The 13,803-nt window shown below is 54.7% G+C and overlaps 1 protein-coding gene across 1 annotated transcript; it reads left to right on the top strand.

Moving 5' to 3' along the window:
• The first annotated feature begins 4,632 nt into the window (after positions 1–4,632).
• On the top strand, positions 4,633–8,492 carry NKX2-1 (NK2 homeobox 1). The gene is made up of 3 exons (XM_012470807.2): positions 4,633–4,812; positions 5,495–5,883; positions 6,838–8,492. The coding sequence occupies exons 1-3, from the start codon at positions 4,736–4,738 to the stop codon at positions 7,578–7,580; spliced, it is 1,209 nt and encodes a 402-aa protein (XP_012326230.1). The 5' UTR covers positions 4,633–4,735; the 3' UTR covers positions 7,581–8,492.
• The last annotated feature ends 5,311 nt before the right edge of the window (positions 8,493–13,803 follow it).

Below are 13,803 nucleotides of genomic sequence, written 5' to 3'. Positions count from 1 at the left end.
AAGTTTGGAGACCACAGGTGTTAACTTCTAGTTGGGCTTGACCCGACAGAAAAGCAGATTCTTCAACGCCAAAGGCCTAAGGACCGGACTTTCTTCGAAAGACTCGCCCTCATAGGCGCGCCCTCGCGTGCCATTCCCACCGCAGAGCACGCCTGTGCGAGAAAGGGAGACGCAGAAGCCGCGCTCCGATGTCTCTGCGCCCCACTCCCAGCCTGCCCACAGGCCACGACTTGAGAAAAGCGTTCCCAAAAGGGAGGTCCCCTCAAGGTCCAAGACTGTCAAATCGGGAGAGGGAGCAGTTGAGGCACCTTTCTTCCACTGCGTCTGCGAAAGCCGCTGGTCTGCACGCCCCGAGCTCCCGCCGTCCCTCCGAGGCTTTCGGTTCTGATGCCTGGGAAAGCAGCGCAGAGGGGGCCCTGCGAGACCCCTCCAGAGAAAGGAAGCCCGAGGCACGCATCCTATCTTGGGGTTGCAGAGCAGCGCCCCCAAGCGTCCAGTCGCGCTCCTGCCTTCCTCTCCCTGCACCTGGTTGTCTCGACGGCACTCGCGAGCCCAGCTCAGCCCGGCCTAGAAGTCTGTGCCTGGCTGTGGGAGACCTGCGGGAGCAGCTGAGGGGCCCAAGTGCTTCTTGTTAAAGGTCAAACGCCTAGATTAACAGTTTCTATATATAAAGAACACTGAATCAGAGGGAATAACTCCTTTTGTTAGCGACTTCTGTGATCTACAAACTCAGGCACGTGATCTCATCCTGAATCGTTTGGATCCCTAGCTTAAACCAGGCCAGTACACAGGGCAGGGTGTGACCATTTTTACAGCTCAGGAAACAGGTGCTCGCTAGGAGGCTGTGTTTTCTTCGCATTTTTCGAGGCACTGGGGCACTCAAAGATATATAAAACAGGGCCTCACCCTCAAGGAGAGGAGCCAGAAAACACACACTGGTTTACTCTGGCTGTGATGGTAGTGACTCCAGGGTGTGGTGGGAGCCCACAAGAGCGGTACTGCACAGCTGGAAAGTTGCAAAGCCAAGGTTCAAACCTAGGACTTCTGACTTTACTCAAGGGCTCCTCTCACGAACTTGGAATGCTGGGAGATTAAGAATTGGTGCCGAAACCCACACACAAACCTCCATTACAGCCCTCTCTATCTCATTGGACCCTGCAGTAACATCTATCAGAAAGTAACTACATATTATTTGGGTGATTTATTGTGAATGTGTAAGCTCCGTGTGAATAGGAGCTGGATCTAGATTAAGGGTGAATTTTCAGGCCTAGCACAGTCCCTGGCACAGAGCCCGAGCTGAATAAATAGTGTTGAGTGAATCATAAATTGCGAAAAACTCGGAGAAAAATAACACTACCAGGAGACAGAGTCGCTCAGGCCTTAGAGAAGGACTGCAAAGGGAATTAGAAAAAGCAGTTGCGGGGTGGGGCGGTGAGACAGGTGGTTCCTCCTCACAGTTCCACCCGGTCCAAACTACAGATCCCGAATCAGCCTTCTGTATGAGCCCTCTGTTGTCTCGCAAAGTGACACTGGAGGGAGAGAAGGAAGTGTCCCCGTGGCCACGCTGGTGTGAGCAAAGGCTGATGGCGATTCCGCGCGTCTAGGGCCGAGTCTGGGCCTGCGCCCCCTGGTATTCCCGGCCGAGCCCCAGCCAGCAAAGCAGAGTGTGGTCAGAATTGAGGCAGCGACCGTGTGAGGCCGCGTCAGGGAAAGCTCCGCGAGGGGCCAGCGTTGGGCACTGCCCTGCCCTGATCGCTCCCCACTGTGCCCACTCCACCCAGGAGCGAGTTAGTTGTGGAATAAAGGAAGACACGCAGACTTCGAGAAGTGGAATTGGGGTTCTTCGTATTCATGGAAAAAAAAATTACTGGTTTAGCGGGGGTCTGCCCTATTTAGGATGAGTCCGATGGTGCCTGAGAAAGCAGCGCAGAGGGGGCCCTGCGAGACCCTTCCAGGCGGAAAGAAAGAATGCTCCTCGGTCAGAAGGAGGTGTTTCGGGCCATGGGAGGGACTCTCAAGGCCTTTGCTTGGATAAGCTCGGGGATACAGATATCCTCCTTTTCCCCACAAGCCGCATTAGTCTCCGGGCTTATTCTTGGCGGTGCAGCGGTCCTGGGGAAGAAAGCACAGCCGCGTGTTGAGAAGGGGCTGGGGTAGGAGAGGCGCTGGAACCTGGGCGGCAGGGCTCTGCAAAGGCCCAGGCGAGGTGAAGACAAGAGCTTGCTGGCGAGCGCGAGAAGCACGCCTGCAGACAGAGGTTGAAGCGCAGTCCCAGTTGCGTCCCAGAGGGAAGCGGGAGTCTGCCCGCCCCAGTCACTGCGAGCTCCGCTCCAGTTCAGCTCCCAGACTCGCTACCTGCTGCGCGGTTCTGGGGAGGGGGTTACTGGTCCAGAACGGCAGGGCGGGGGCTTCCTCCAGAGCTGCAGGCCCGGTTGCCCTGGGACTCTCCCAGCCAGAGGCCAGGGAGCTGCCAGCCACATGCACCTGTGACTTGCTGAGAGGCTGAAAAGCTGCCAAGGGACGAAGGCCGAGGAGACAGGACCCAGGGGCTGTGGAAGATTCATCCAACTCTTACTCAAATCTGGGGACCTAAAGAGGGGGTGGGGATAATCATGACAATAACTACGGCAATCTCCAGTGCTGGCACGGAGCTGAAAAACATTCAAAGCTTTCAAAGCACTTTGATGTGCTCCATCTTACTTGAATCTCACAAAAACCTTGTGAAGAGTGATCTCCACTTCTAAATGGCGTTGAGACTGGGAGAGATGTACAGCATTCTACACTTGGTGTTGCTTAAATTTACCAACAACTATAAAATAATGGCGAGTGAGAGAAAGAAGCTGGGTAACTGGGAAACCTACCCCGCCTTCGCAATCAGACCCCATTCGGGACGCAGGCCCGCCCGGGTCAAGCCTGCAAACAAGATCTGTATTCAGCGTTGCCAGTTCTCTGTGGTTCACTTAAGCCCAGCGTCGTCTCCCCTCCTTGCTTAGACACCACAGTGACCAAGGCGCAGTTCGTCGGGTCCTGAGAGCGCCCCCCAGAGAACCCCCTGGAAAGGAAGGGCAAGGAGAAGGGCTTCGCGCTGGTCTTTCGCAACGCAAGCGGCGAGCGCGTCTCCCTGCGCAAACGCAGGGTGTTCTTCCCAGCGCTGCCATGGGGGCGGCACGGAAACGCGGGTCCAGGTGGGAGGGCGGTAGGTGCCCTGCGCTTTCTTTCCGCTGGTAAGGAAGGTAGGCAGTGAGAAAAGAGAATGTTAGTATAGACGTTGGCTTTATATTGAGGGAGTACAGAGCACTCTTCAAGGAGAGGGCTGAAATCTTTAAAAACAAAACTTTCTGTACTATAATTGCTATTAATAGTAGTAATAATAAAAGGAACCTGGATTAATTAAGTAACTCAAAACTGCCTGTTCATCATCAGGAACTCCCTTTCTACACGGAAGGGAGAGAAAATGTGAAAACAAAAACTAAATTCAGGAAGCTCCTTGGCGGGTGCGGGTGTCTTGGAGGCACCTGCCAGGCTCGGCCGGGGAGCGCTCCGCCCTCCCAGCCCCTGGCGCGGAGAGGAGGCTAAAACAGCCAAAGAGAAAGCCAAACAGAAACAATAATAAAAACGTTTAAAATACAAGGACAAAAACCAGAGTCGGTCTCAAAATCTTCGCGGTGCAGGGCTCCACTTGGTAGTCGACTCGGCTGCAGGCCCTGGCCTGGCCGGAGTAACGTGGGGGACGCCCCCGGCCCCGCTAGGGAGCGCAGCCCACAGCTCCCCCTCGCCAGGCGCCCAAGGACCCTCAAGGCGCGGGGCCCACACTTGAAGCCTGGGAACGCGCAGACAGGAAACCCACTTCCTCCTAAGCAGTTTCTTGCTCGTCGGATGAGAGGCGCCCAATTGAAGCAGAATGATCCTCATCTACTAATATCCAGCGTGGCCACAAAGCGACTGGCCATTTACGCCACCACTTTAAACAAAGATATTTGGTTATTCCCGGGAAGCAAGTGCACTTTTGCATGGCTGAGCTCCGGGCGGAGGCGAGCCTCAGCCCAGCCTCCCGCCCGCCGGGCTGCCTGCACCTCGGCATTCGCCCCCTCCTGGCCAGCGCTCCAGCCGCCGGGGTTCAGGCTCCGTTCCGCCCGGCTACGGACTGGCGGGCACTCAAGTCGCTCCCTGCCCGCGCTCTCCCTGAAGCATCAGAGGGGAAAACAGCTTGGCTCTGGGCTCGGGTGCTGGGGCTGTGATGTCCTCGGAAAGTCAACTCCAGCCCCAGAACCCCGCGTGTCTGGGAGATGGGCGAGGGTCAGGGACACCAGGTTTGTTCGAGGTGGGGCAACTTCAGTGACGGACCCTCCCGTTAGATCCCTTCCCATGCTCCCAGCTCAGGGGGCCAGTGCTGTGTTTGCTCGGCCGGGGGTGGGGGTGGGGAAAGACCTGGGGGTAGGCGTGTTGGGGGGTGGCGGCCCACAGAAAAACCCCTGAGCTGCGGGGGCGGGTGGTCGCTTGGGGATCCGGGACAGCCTCCGGGAGGCAGTCGATCCCCTACTCAGCGCCCCCTCCGCCCGCTCGGAGTCTCTTGGGTAGAGGGAAAGGGGGCGGGGAGCAGAGGTGTCCCTCTGACGGCGGCAGAAGAGAGGCAGACAGACTGACAGACACGTAGACCAACGGTGCGGCCCCAGGGTTCGTCCCCAGACTCGCTCGCTCATTTGGTGGCGACTGGGGCTCAGCGCAGCGAAGCCCGATGTGGTCCGGAGGCAGTGGGAAGGCGCGGGGCTGGGAGGCCGCGGCGGGAGGGAGGAGCAGCCCCGGCAGGCTCAGGTGAAACCCCCACCCCGTCCCTCGGCCCCCTCCTCCTAAAGACCTGTCCCCGCCCGGAGAACCCCGACCGAATTGGAAAGTGGTTCCACTTTGTAACTCCGCAAGTTGGTTGCAAAGCAGCATTTACCTTCCTTCCTCCCAACCATCTCTCCTCCTCTGTTACTCCTCCACCCCACCTCCTGCCCTCCCCGCTCTCGGTTCCCTCCTCCTTCCCCTCCTCTCCACCTCCTCCCCGCGCGTCGCTGGTACCCCACAAAAAATGGGGGTGGGGGTGTCTAAGGGAGGGGGGAAATGCTTTGGGTCTCGTCTCTGCCTCTCTCTCTCTCTTTGAGACCTAAAAATCCTGACAAGTGAAACTTAAAGGTGTTTACCTTGTCATCAGCATGTAAGCTAATTATCTCGGGCAAGATGTAGGCTTCTATTGTCTTGTTGCTTTAGCGCTTACGCCCCGCCTCTGGTGGCTGCCTAAAACCTGGCGCCGGGCTAAAACAAACGCGAGGCAGCCCCCGAGCCTCCACTCAAGCCAATTAAGGAGGACTCGGTCCACTCCGTTACGTGTACATCCAACAAGATCGGCGTTAAGGTAACACCAGAATATTTGGCAAAGGGAGAAAAAAAAAAAGCAGCGAGGCTTCGCCTTCCCCCTCTCCCTTTTTTTTCCTCCTCTTCCTTCCTCCTCCAGCCGCCGCCGAATCATGTCGATGAGTCCAAAGCACACGACTCCGTTCTCAGTGTCTGACATCTTGAGTCCCCTGGAGGAAAGCTACAAGAAAGTGGGCATGGAGGGCGGCGGCCTCGGGGCTCCGCTGGCGGCGTACAGGCAGGGCCAGGCGGCACCGCCAGCCGCGGCCATGCAGCAGCACGCCGTGGGGCACCACGGCGCCGTCACCGCCGCCTACCACATGACGGCGGCGGGGGTGCCCCAGCTCTCGCACTCCGCGGTGGGGGGCTACTGCAACGGCAACCTGGGCAACATGAGCGAGCTGCCGCCGTACCAGGACACCATGAGGAACAGCGCCTCTGGCCCCGGATGGTACGGCGCCAACCCAGACCCGCGCTTCCCCGCCGCCAGTAAGTGAGGCCGCCCCACTGAGGGGCCGCGGGCTGAGCTCAGGAGGTGCGGCGAGAGCCGTCCAGAAGGCGCGGCGCCGGCAGGCTGCGCGCTAGGCATGGGGTGGGCGGCCCGGCAGCGGCGCCAGGGACTAGGGTGTGGGAGCTGGGGATGCTTCCCCCCGCTCGTCTGGGAGTCCAAGAACAAGCAATTGGTAGCGCTGGGGTCCTGCGGTCAGATGCAGGTACTCGGTGTCTCCTAGGCGCGGTGGACTGGCAGCTCTGCTCCGCTCAGAAGACCTCGGGGAGCCCAGGGAAGCGACCCTGAGCTCAGGGAGCAGAGCGCGGAGAGGCCAGGCCCGGCCAGGAGGGAGGCTGCCCTGTTGGGAGGCACTCGAGCGCCCGGCCCGGCCCTCTCTCTAGGGGAGTCCGGGCAGGTGGGAGACTTGCAGTTCCGGAGGGGACTCTGAGGGGCTGAGCAGGTGCCCTCACTGGGGCCGACAGGAGAGAAGCCAAGAGGCAAAGCATCTGGGGGCTCCAGCTTTTGGAAGTCAACACCCCCTCTCCTAACCTCTCCAAATTGGGGTCTACCGTGGGATCCCAGCTCCCGGCCTGAGTCGAGTTCGCCGCCTGTGGCCAGCTAATCCCATTGCTCTGACCCGGGCTGGGCAGGCACTAAAGGAGCAGAAGCGGCCTTTTCCCCACTGCGCCTATTGGTTCGAAAGAGGGAACTGAGACTGAGGGTGGGCAGCCAGGGTTGGGGCTGTGAGCGCTCCAGTGCAGCCCTCGACGGCACCGCCTGGGGCAGACGCTGGCAGTCTCCCGAGGATGGGCCTCTTGGGGCCGAGCGCTAGGCTGCCTGGGTCAGGAGGGCGCCGTCGGGTCGGGGCGGGCCGGGCCGGCCAATGGCGCGGAAAACTGGGGTGGCCTGGCCCGGCCTGGCCCCGGCCGACGCTGTGCGTTTGTCGCTTACAGTCTCCCGCTTCATGGGCCCGGCGAGCGGCATGAACATGAGCGGCATGGGCGGCCTGGGCTCGCTGGGGGATGTGAGCAAGAACATGGCCCCGCTGCCAAGCGCGCCGCGCAGGAAGCGCCGGGTGCTCTTCTCGCAGGCGCAGGTGTACGAGCTGGAGCGACGCTTCAAGCAACAGAAGTACCTGTCGGCGCCAGAGCGCGAGCACCTGGCCAGCATGATCCACCTGACCCCCACGCAGGTCAAGATCTGGTTCCAGAATCACCGCTACAAAATGAAGCGCCAGGCCAAGGACAAGGCGGCGCAGCAGCAACTCCAGCAGGACAGCGGTGGCGGCGGGGGCGGCGGGGGCGCCGGGTGCCCGCAGCAGCAACAGGCTCAGCAGCAGTCGCCACGCCGTGTGGCCGTGCCGGTCCTGGTGAAAGACGGCAAACCCTGCCAGGCGGGTGCCCCCGCGCCGGGCGCTGCCAGCCTACAAGGCCACGCGCAGCAGCAGGCGCAACAGCAGGCGCAGGCCGCGCAGGCGGCGGCAGCTGCCATCTCTGTGGGCAGCAGTGGCGCCGGCCTTGGTGCACACCCGGGCCACCAGCCGGGCAGCGCAGGCCAGTCTCCGGACCTGGCTCACCATGCCGCCAGCCCCGCGGCGCTGCAGGGCCAGGTCTCCAGCCTGTCCCACCTGAACTCCTCGGGCTCGGACTACGGCACTATGTCCTGCTCCACCTTGCTATATGGTCGGACCTGGTGAGAGGACGCCGGGCCGGCCGTAGCCCAGCGTTCTGCCTCACCGCTTCCCTCTTCCCGCCACACAGACCACCATCCGCTGCTGCTCCACGCGCTTCGACTTTTCTTAAGAACCTGACTGCGTTTAGACCACGGAACAAAAAAAACCACAAAGGCCAAACTGCTGGACGTCTTTCTTTTTTTGCCTCTAAAATTCGTGGGTTTTTTTTTTTTTTTTTTAAAGAAAGAATGAAAGAAAGAAAGAAAATAAAAACAACCAAGCGCATCCAATTTCTTAAGGAATCTTTAAGCAGAGAAGGGCATAAAACAACTTTGGGGGTGTCTTTTTTGGTGATTCAAATGGATTTCCCACCCTAGGGCAGGGCACAGATTGGAGAGGGCTCTGCGCTGACATGGCTCTGGACTCTAAAGACCAAACTTCACTCTGGCTGGGCACACTCTGCCAGCAAAGTGGACTCGCTTGTAAATACCAGGATTTTTTTTTTTTTTTTAAGAAGGGAGGACGGGAGCTGGGGAGAGCAAAGAGTCTTCGACACAACCCACTTGTCACTGACACAAAGGAAGTGCCCCCTCCCCGGCGCCCTCTGGCCGCCTAGGCTCAGCCACGACCGTCCCTTCGCGAAAACTGTTATGTTTGATGTGAACTTGTAGCTGTAAAACGCTGTCAAAAGTTGGACTAAATGCCTAGGTTTTAGTAATCTGTACATTTGTTGTAAAAAGAAAAACCACTCCCAGTCCCCAGCCCTTCACATTTTTTTATGGGCATTGACAAATCTGTGTATATTATTTGGCAGTTTGGTATTTGCGGCGTCAGTCTTTTTCTGTTGTAACTTATGTAGATATTTGGCTTAAATATAGTTCCTAAGAAGCTTCTAATAAATTATACAAATTAAAAAGATTCTTTTTCTGATTAAAACCCACCTTCTTGTTTGGTTTTGATTTGGCTTTAAAAGGCTTTTGGTGCGGGGGGGGGGGCAAGGGGAGCGGCTTGGGAGGATCTTGTCTTTGGTCTGATGAGATTCAAATTGTTTGGGTTTGAGTTCAAAGGATTCTGAACCGGTTAAGGAGGTAAAGAGGCCAGGCCTAGAGTCCTTGCCCCACGGGAAAAGGGAGTTTTGTTCTGCCTCAGAAACTATGGAACCAAATCTTGAGCAGTCCTGAGAGTGCAGTGGAGAACAGAAATGCCAAACTACTTCCACCAAGAGGGAGAGGGGGAGAGGAAGAGAAAGAGACCAAAAGATTCATTTTCAGAGTCAGACTTCTATTGATGGGAGCTTCAGAACTGTCTACTGTCTACTGTGGTCTCACAAAACTTGAGCCAACATTTTTAAAACAGTGAGAGAAGACAATCATTTTAAATAACTCTGAATGAGTTCTGGTTTTTAGTGAATAGATCACCTCTATAGATTTGAACATTGAACCTTTATTCCGTAGCTGAGCTCCTTCGCAGAATTCGGTGGGAGGCTGTTTTGGAAAGTGAGGAAGTCATTCTGGGGTTCTGTTTCTGCCCTAAAACAGGGATGCCCTCTGGGGACCAGCAGCAGACACCCCAGCCCCTGCTGCTTTTGGCTCTTTTGGCCTCCAATGAAGTAAAACTGCGTGACAGGCCTGAGGATGTCCCAGGAAGGACTTCAGGAGCTGAGATTTCACTCTTTATTGCATAGGTTTTTTTCATCTCTGGGTTCCTAAATTTTTATAGCAATGAATATTTCTCCTGTTTCCAGTTCTTCACCTCCTGGACACTATCTCCCACGCCAAGGAAAAAAAAAATCATTTTTTATTCCTTTCTTCTGACCTTTAATTTCCTGGTCTCCTCAGCATTCAGTGTTTGTGTTGGGAGCTCCATTAGGGATGAGAGGGAGGAAAAAAGGAATGGTTTGAACACAGAAAAAATTGTAGTCCCTGGATGGGCTGTTGCTCCTTCTGGGTCACTCTTGCTAAATCTTGGGGAGGAGGAAGGCTGCTGAGCGAGCTGCGGCATATACCCCTCCCAGTACTTTCCTCTAGGCCTGGAAGTACTGGATTATGGGCAATTGATTCTTATTTGGCATGTATTCACTTCTCACCTAGATTTTCAACTTTCTTTTTCTTGTCCCTCTCTTCTCTTCTTTCATTTCATTGTCTTCATCTCTTCCCAAGCCCTCCCTCCAGATCCCCCACCAAGAGCTTGTCAGGAAAGTAGACTGGCCAGAGTCCTCGCTCTGGACCCAGCAGTCCTCTTTGTTGACTTCCTAGAGGCTCCTCTGGCATGATGCCTTAAGACTGGGGGCGAGGCCCAGCTTTCTCCCTCAGAAACCTGGGCCTGACTGCGGAGACACGGTTTCCAATATCCAAAGGGACTCGAAGACTCCAAAGAGGAGAGTTGGGTCTAGTGAGTGTCCTGGTTGGAAGGCTGGGAAGGGAGATATTAGCAAGTCTCACATTTTGGAAAACAAATAAACAAAAACCCGTAAAGTCTGACCACTTGCGTTGGAATGGCCAGCCATGGTTCCAGGACAGAGAGTGTAGGTGGCTAAGGCATCCAGCTCAGGCCGGGCGGACAGGGGACGTGGATACTGCAGCTGCTGTTTGGCTCTAGGTCCGGATCCCACAGGGTTGGAGCTTCACTTAACCTGCCCCAGCCTAGCCCAAGCCCAGGCGGGGACCGAGCTGGCGGTGCCCAGCTGTGGTCCGGGTGGCTGCCCCACTCCCCATTCTAGCCAGGAGCCAGCCCTTGGGAATCACTATTTTAGTAAGCTGTGGTACCCCCTGTCTTAATCACATTTGCACTGGATGGAGTTTCCATCAAATACATTCTTCTCCTTGCTCTCTAGAGTCGGCTTAGTTTGAAGTTTGTTTACTTGTCCCGGGGAAAGGTGAACTCAGTCGGGTTTACGGACCGAGACAAACAGGACCTCAGCCGCTTTCTCGCCATCAATCACAAGGGCTGCATCCGCTCCCGCTCCCGCTCCCGGCTGGGGAGACCTAGAACGCAATCTGAAGTGTTTCATTAGGGAAATAGGTGCGCGCAGGGCGCAGTGCAAGAGGGTTCCACAGCCAGGGGACACTCTCCGCCCCTACAGCACCGTCGGCTTCTGGAAAGCCGGCCGGCCTCCTTCCCTGGAATCTCCTGCATCAACTCGTGCCCAACAACTCCTGCCCAATTTCTGGCCTCCCCTCTCGGAGAAATCAGCATTCCGAGGATGCGCCTGGCTCTGAGGTGATTGGAAGCTTCCGAGGTTTGGGAGCAGTACAGCTCACCCCGAGATCACCGCGAAGCTTTGACTCCGTCAAAGTACCCTACCCATCCCTAGGCCCCAACGACTGCGAGGAGTGGGGGAGATTTTGCACACTGCACCCCCCCTTCCTCCTATCCCCACCCCCACTTCGCCATGTAAACACGAGGACTTTCTCGAGAGCCTTGGAGAGCCGCTCTAGTGGCTTCGGGCCCTGAAACCCCAGGCTGGGCTTGTTTGATGTTTAGCATCCCAAAGCGGCTCCCCACCCTGGCCCCAGCCTGGGAACTGGGAGCTGTGGGCAGGAGAGGAAGGAAATCAGCTCTCTCAGCTAGCTAGGGGGTCAGGGACTGGGCCAGGCTCAGAAGCAGGGAGAAGAGCGAGACAGAGATGCTCTGAGCAGGGGAGACAGGGATACCCGGCTGCTGCCGCTACCAACAAGGGCACACACTGCGGTCCTCAAGGCCAGGAGGCGGGTGGGGGCAGGGAATGCCTCAGCCAACAGGGCAGCGGCTCGGCCCTGCTGCTGGCCCGGTGGGAAGTAGCCTGGGGCCCCTCGACTGAAATCCGAGCCAAGCCCGGGCAGTCTCCGCTAGAAACGCTCTGGGCGCTCACTCAAGGAGACGCGGAGGCCCCGGGCGCTCCAGCCCAGGGTCCTTGTAGGAGGCTTCTTCCCGAAGCTTAGAGTTTGGCCTTTCCTAGGGAAAGACTTGCTCGGGAGCATTCTAAGAGATTTTAAATCTTCCCGGGCCACGGCTAGGGAGCTCTAGTGACGGTGCCTTGGTCTGGCATCCAAGACTCCAATTTCGAGGCCGCAGGGAGGAATTCTCAGACTGTAGAGGCCGCCCAGCCTTCAGCGCGCTCACCGCGTCCAAGCGTCGGTGAGGGGCTATCTCAAGGCACGAGTGCACAAAAGGTAGCGAGAGTCTCTTCTCAGGCGATCCACATAAGAGGAAAGGAGAGCGGGGTTTTCTGACTTCCAACTCATTAGGGACCAGGTAAGGTCAATGCTTTCTCTATTATGTCTTTATCTGAAAAGCGGGTCAATTTAAGATAAGGGAAAAAAATCCAGGATCTGTATGAACCGTGTTGATAAAGACTGACCCCTTCTCTGAACTAAAAGCAAGTCAGGCAGACATTCATTTTCTATAAACAAGAGAGTTCTGAGAAGCTGCCTTGAATTCTGATCGTATGTCTCCAGACCTCGCTCTCCCTTCCCTGCTCCCCACCCCCCAATTATTAGAGCGAGGAAGCAGAGTGAGTAGACGATTTTATTTGTGGAGAACTAGGAAGCCCATTGGGAGATGAGAACGTGAGATGATATAATTCTTAGGCATGGGTTGCTGGCTGGTTTAGTTCAACTAGGGCTTTCTTTTCAAAGGAAGGAAAGTGAGACACGTACTGGGAAGGACTAGGCTGAATGTTTTCTCTGCTCGGCTAGAGCCTGGTAAGGGAACGCTGGACGTCGTGTTTCTCTGGCTCTCCCTGCCTTCTTAGCTGGTGCGTTCCTCCTTGTGCAGTTGCGTTTCTGAGGCTTCAGACCACCCTCTGTGGGGCCCAATTTGAAAGCTTACCTCAACTTGGAGCACAGAAAGTTTTCTGGTGCTCCATCAGCCAGTTGCTTCTAGAAGGGGTACCCTATTTTCAGTCACCCTCTCTACAAAGTTTGTCCACCCAAGCTGAAGGAATTGGATATGGATGGGAGCAGACAGAAGTACGTTTTATTGAAGGGGGTTTGCATGTGCCCTTATCCTCACCGCATGTAGTTGTATTTCTGAACTTTCTTTAATGAATCTCAGAGGAATGGAGAAAGAGCAGGCTCAGCAACTTGGCAGCACAGTCTTTCGCCTCAGCTGAAGCCATAGCTGAAGTGGCCGGCTGCATTTCTCTCTGATAGTGACCTAATATCCAACTTGGTGGGCATCAAGGCATGTTCTTGGGCTCCTGTGCCTCTCCATGCTTGATAATGTTTCCCATTTCATCTCTGCTTTCTAAGCATATATTACCCTTGTTATTATGAGTTGTAGCAAAGTTTTGGAAAGGGTGAGATTTAAATCCATTTTCCTGTTTTATTTATTTTTGTTTTTTGCAAGACGTTTGAACATAAATTGATCACTGTTAGTGCTCTGCCCAAAATATAAATAAAACATAAACATGAATGTGGCAGGCAAAGGGACTTGTTAAAGAGAACTCTTGCCTCCCAGATAAAATCCGCATCTAATACTCATTGCACACAGATGTCTGTGTATATATGCATGTGTGTATAAAAGTATATATACATATGTATCTATCTTACACACATATATCTAGTTTATAAGATATCCAAAAGAAAAAACTTCAATATAGAATTCTCAGTAAGAGATTTTACAGAACCTGTTAGATGCACTTCAATTAAGATGTCTCATGAAAGAATTTCCTTAAAAATTCAAATAGGCCAAAACCCTTTAGTTTTACCCACTTTAAGTCAGACTATTTATTTATTGTCATATGAAACTCTGGATAACTAATTATGTTTTAGGAAATATTAAAATCTGTTCCTAAAGAATTTGAACTTGATGTCTGAGACACAGCTGTGGATAACACCTTTTGAGGCATTCTATAACAAAAAAGAAATTGTCCCTTTCCAAACTTATATTATCCACCATAAAAATCATTGGCATAAATACTACTGCCCTGGGGCAACAACAAAAACAACTAACACATGAAAACTGTTTCTGCTCCGCATTTGAGGCAAACGGCCTCTTGATTTCAGCCTTTAAGCCTTCACATGATATTGGAAATAAGAGGGCAAGTCTGAGTGCTGTCTGATAACAAGGAAGAAGACAAACTTTTTTTCCTCTCCCTTTCTCCCTCTGTTTCACACATTTCCAGAGAATCCGGTCTTTGATTGTTAGATCTTACTGTTAGTAACAGCAGGCTGTTGGTGGAGTGTTAAACATTCTATTCTAGAGTATTGGTGATTGTTGATAATTTCATTTCTATAAAATCAGCGCTATCAGGCCATGAAGTGTC

Source organism: Aotus nancymaae, unplaced genomic scaffold (genome assembly GCF_030222135.1).
Source record: "Aotus nancymaae isolate 86718 unplaced genomic scaffold, 86718_ANA_hifiasm-v0.15.2.pri h1tg000062l, whole genome shotgun sequence".
Lineage (NCBI taxonomy): Eukaryota > Metazoa > Chordata > Mammalia > Primates > Aotidae > Aotus > Aotus nancymaae.
Note: the sequence above shows the minus strand (reverse complement) of the source record. Positions and strands in the feature narration are given on the sequence as shown.